The sequence below is a fragment of the Lactuca sativa genome, chromosome 7 (assembly GCF_002870075.4).
Source record: "Lactuca sativa cultivar Salinas chromosome 7, Lsat_Salinas_v11, whole genome shotgun sequence".
In the NCBI taxonomy this organism is placed as follows: domain Eukaryota; kingdom Viridiplantae; phylum Streptophyta; class Magnoliopsida; order Asterales; family Asteraceae; genus Lactuca; species Lactuca sativa.
Window position 1 is genome coordinate 42,699,348 of NC_056629.2, and position 3,951 is coordinate 42,703,298.

At 33.9% G+C, this 3,951-nt stretch overlaps 2 protein-coding genes across 2 annotated transcripts; one reads left to right on the plus strand and one right to left on the minus strand.

Annotated features, from left to right (window-relative positions):
* The first annotated feature begins 297 nt into the window (after nt 1–297).
* LOC111880682 (photosystem I reaction center subunit psaK, chloroplastic) lies at nt 298–1,830 on the plus strand. Its single transcript, XM_023877098.3, has 3 exons — nt 298–455; nt 1,346–1,429; nt 1,537–1,830. Exons 1-3 carry the CDS (start codon nt 372–374, stop codon nt 1,762–1,764), a joined length of 396 nt encoding a protein of 131 aa, XP_023732866.1. The 5' UTR covers nt 298–371; the 3' UTR covers nt 1,765–1,830.
* Nucleotides 1,831–2,735: 905 nt separating this feature from the next.
* On the minus strand, nt 2,736–3,596 carry LOC111880778 (uncharacterized). The gene has a single exon (XM_023877190.1). It carries the CDS (start codon nt 3,594–3,596, stop codon nt 2,736–2,738), a length of 861 nt encoding a protein of 286 aa, XP_023732958.1.
* Between the last annotated feature and the right edge of the window lie 355 nt (nt 3,597–3,951).

Sequence of the window (3,951 nt, forward strand, 5' to 3'; positions counted from 1 at the left end):
TTTAAAAGATAAACATAATGACCATATAATTAATTAAACAATTATCTAAATATACTATACTGTTTGAAATCCCACTATTCAAAAACTTCGTAAATACAATGATTTATAAATCTTTTTGTTAAGAACTTAAGATATCTAACCAAAGAAAATAGAAAAATAAAGATACAGTTATATTATTAAAAAAATATAAAATAATAACCAATACAATCTAGTGGATATAGAGTGACCAACCACAGATAGCCATGTGGACAACAAGGATCATAGTTTATCCTACTTCAAGTTTCCACGGCCATAAACCCTCTGCTCTTTCATGTAGCTTCTGCTTTAAGATCATTCGCAAATCCATTTTTCAAACTCAAAGAAAATCACAAATGGCAACTGCTCTCATGTCTTCTCTCCCTCAATTCACTGGCCTCAAAGCCACCTCACCATCACCCACCCCAATCCAAAGCATGGTAAGTTTATTCTACTTCTTGTAATAGTTTTTTTGAATCATTGTGTCGATTTTTTTGTTTTTAAATTAACAAATGTCTTGTAGAAACATGAAAAAAGTCATTTTATATTGCCAAATACAATAGGTAACTGGTAAAATTGCTTTTATGCGTTGAAATGAATCGGTGCGGGTTGACATGATTTGTCCAAGTTCTTTTAGTTTTTAACAATTGCAAGTATACTAGATATAATGACAAAAATTATATTATTATAATAATATTTTAAAATTTTAGTATACAAACTAAAAATCTAGTTTTAAGCAACTTTTATCTTGTTACAACAAGCTATAAATATTTTTACCAACCTCTAGTTTGCAGCAAGTCAAAGTAAGGTAATTCAATAAGTCAACCATGATCGGCCCTTTTTCGTTGTTGCAAACTAATAATGGTTGTTTCATAAATGAGAAAATGGTAAATTTGTAAGAACGAATAGTTACTGAGAATTGTGTAGATATATAAATATGAAAAAACCATTAAATATGTATGTTTGATTAAATGTAGTGGTTTATTATAATAAAAAAGTCAAATATAATACCCAAAAAGTTTATATGTTTCATATTTTTTTGGTACTTAGTAATCAATTTTTCATGTTTTGTAGTAATTTAAATAAAAATGTTGATCAACTTAGCAGTGGATAAAAAAATTAAGTTTTTTGGAGGAATTTTGTATTTACTAGTAATCATTCAAGTAATTTGTTTTTTGTTTATTCTGATTATGTAATGAGTATAATGTTTATAAATCTTATATTCCTCTTAGTAATTAATTTATATTATAAAAAACACCGTTTGTTTTTTTTTCATCTTTATTTTTCACATGTTATACTTAAAACTGATGTGGTTATAAAATACAACCAGGTAGCATTACCAATGAAGCCTAAGGGAAAGGGAAAGGGAGCTCTAGGTGTTCGTTGTGATTTCATTGGGTCATCCACAAATTTGGTAAATTATTTCTATTCAAGCATTTTTATATTCAATTATATCAAATGAATGCATGACAATAAACGAATAGTTAAGAGTTTCTATAGGCTAATTGTTTGGGTATATAGATCATGGTGACATCAACAACCTTGATGCTGTTTGCTGGTCGATTTGGATTGGCACCATCAGCAAACAGGAAGGCAACTGCGGGGCTAAAGCTTGAGGTAAGGGATTCAGGCCTCCAAACTGGCGACCCTGCTGGCTTCACTCTTGCTGATACTTTAGCTTGTGGGACTGTTGGTCATATTATTGGTGTTGGTGTTGTTTTGGGCCTCAAGAACATTGGTGCTATCTAGACTCAATCGATCCTTGGAAACAAACTTTCATGTTAATAACATTTTCGTGATTGTTTTCTCTTTCGATTTATGTTTGTTTGTTGTGGAGTTTAAATTGTTTATGTAAAGATATGAAGAACCACTAAAACTAATATGCACATAACTCCAACATACATGCATGTTTATTGAAAAGAATGCATGCATGTAGTAAAAAGCTAATCAATTGGTAAGTAAATTTTCTGGTGTGTTCATGATTTTAAGGCGACTTAAGAAAGGCTCTTGGAGGAGTTGATTTACAAAATAGTAGGAAAATGACATAATTGCCTCCATGATATCATCAAAGAGTGAAAGAGAACTATGATAGTTTAATTAGTACAAGCATGCAAACTTCATTTGTTTTCTTTCATGTTGGAAAAATGGAATTTACCCATTTTCCAAAAATGGGGTTTTCCCAAATTTTGACATAACTTCAGAATTCTATACATTCATGGATAAATGTTAAATGTTTATGTTCTACTCCATAATACCTTTGTTTTGGTATATTGAACATCCAATGAATGTGAAATTTATCATCAAATTATGGTAGTTGAGAGAGTTGGATAAAAACATAGGTGGGAGAGCTAAAAGAAAATGTGTTTATATGTATGTACAAAGGTTTCTTAGTTGTGTAAACTTTATTACCAAAGCCCTTTTTGTAAGATTACTTAGGTTTGGAACTTGCTTCACTTATAAACAAAAAGAAACAAGTATGAAGCTAAAAGAAGAAAGAAGAGAACAATAGAAAATTGATAAGCTTTTTCTAATTAAACGAGAATACCCAAAAAACTCTTCTTAAACATCTGAACTTGTACCCTATTTATACTAGACATAATTGAATCTTAAACAAACACAAAAACTAAAACAAGTCCATATCAAGTTTCCAAAACTAAAACAAACTTTCCTTTTAACCGATTAATCCAACAATCATCCCCTTAATCGGTTAAGCCACTCGTTCAAAACATTGTCGATTCCTCTTCGATTAGACTCGCTTCTTCCTTTTTCCATTTAGGACACTCGTTTCTATAGTGACCAAGCTCACCACATTTGTAACATTTAACGTGACTTTTATCCCGGACACGTTCATTACCATCTCGACTTCTCCCAGACCCCCGACCTCTTCCCTGGTCACGTCCAAAGTCATCCCGATTTGAACTTCCATTGCCACAATGCTTACAAACATGTGATTTTTCCTCACTAGCCAACAACAACCCACCTTGAGTGTCCTCCACTTTCTTGGTTCCTCTTATACATTCCTTGTATGTCTTTAATCTACCAACCGCTTCATCAAATAACATTGAATCCAACTCGAAACATTGCTCTATTGAAGCCACGATTTGAAGAAACGACTTAGGCATCGAATCTAGTAACCTTTTTACCAAATCACCTTCTTCAAGCTCATATCCAAGACTCCTTGTTTTTGAAGCTAAACCGGATAATTTTGTCACAAAATCATCGACCGTTTCACCATCCTTCATGCGTAAACTTTCAAGTTCTCTCTTTAACGTTGCAAGCCGAGACGTTCTCACTCGATCCACTCCCACATACCATGTTTTCAGCTCATGCCACACTTTCTTTGGTTCGGTGTAACTCGCCATTTGCAACACCATATCTTCGGGTATCGCTTGAAACAAAAAAGAAAGAGCTTGTTTTGACTTTTTTTTATCCGATGTTTCACCCGCCTTTGGTTCGACCGTCTCCCATATGCCGTGTGCATCCATAATCGACTTGAATTTGACCGCCCACACCGGATAATTCGTTGGAGTCAAAACCGGAACTTGATACGTCATCGAACCTCCTTCTTTAAACAACGACATCCTTTTCTTCTTAACCCCGACTTCTTTAATCAAGCTTGTTCCGAGAGCACTCTTCCACCGGACAACAAGACAAGGTCACGACCACCTTTACCGTCTTCCATCACCCGCAAAACGAACCGATTCAAAGTCACCCGCTTTGATGTCTTCCCGTTCTTTTACTTCGCGCCTCCGGTTAGTCTCTCACAAGCTTGATTAAAAGAAACCGGGGTTGCTTTGTAATTAACCTCGAATCGCACCCCCTTCAACGAAACCGCTCTGATACCAAGTGTAAGATTACTTAGGTTTGGAACTTGCTTCACTTATAAACAAAAAGAAACAAGTATGCAGGTAAAAGAAGAAAGAAGAGAACAATAGA

Bases quoted from the DNA above. Each gene is read 5' to 3' on its own strand.
- LOC111880778 (XM_023877190.1), bottom strand. From the start codon at position 3,596: ATGTCGTTGTTTAAAGAAGGAGGTTCGATGACGTATCAAGTTCCGGTT.
- LOC111880682 (XM_023877098.3), top strand. From the start codon at position 372: ATGGCAACTGCTCTCATGTCTTCTCTCCCTCAATTCACTGGCCTCAAA. The intron at 456-1,345 runs GTAAGTTTATTC...AAATACAACCAG, and splicing joins CCACCCCAATCCAAAGCATG to GTAGCATTACCAATGAAGCC. The intron at 1,430-1,536 runs GTAAATTATTTC...TTGGGTATATAG, and splicing joins TTGGGTCATCCACAAATTTG to ATCATGGTGACATCAACAAC.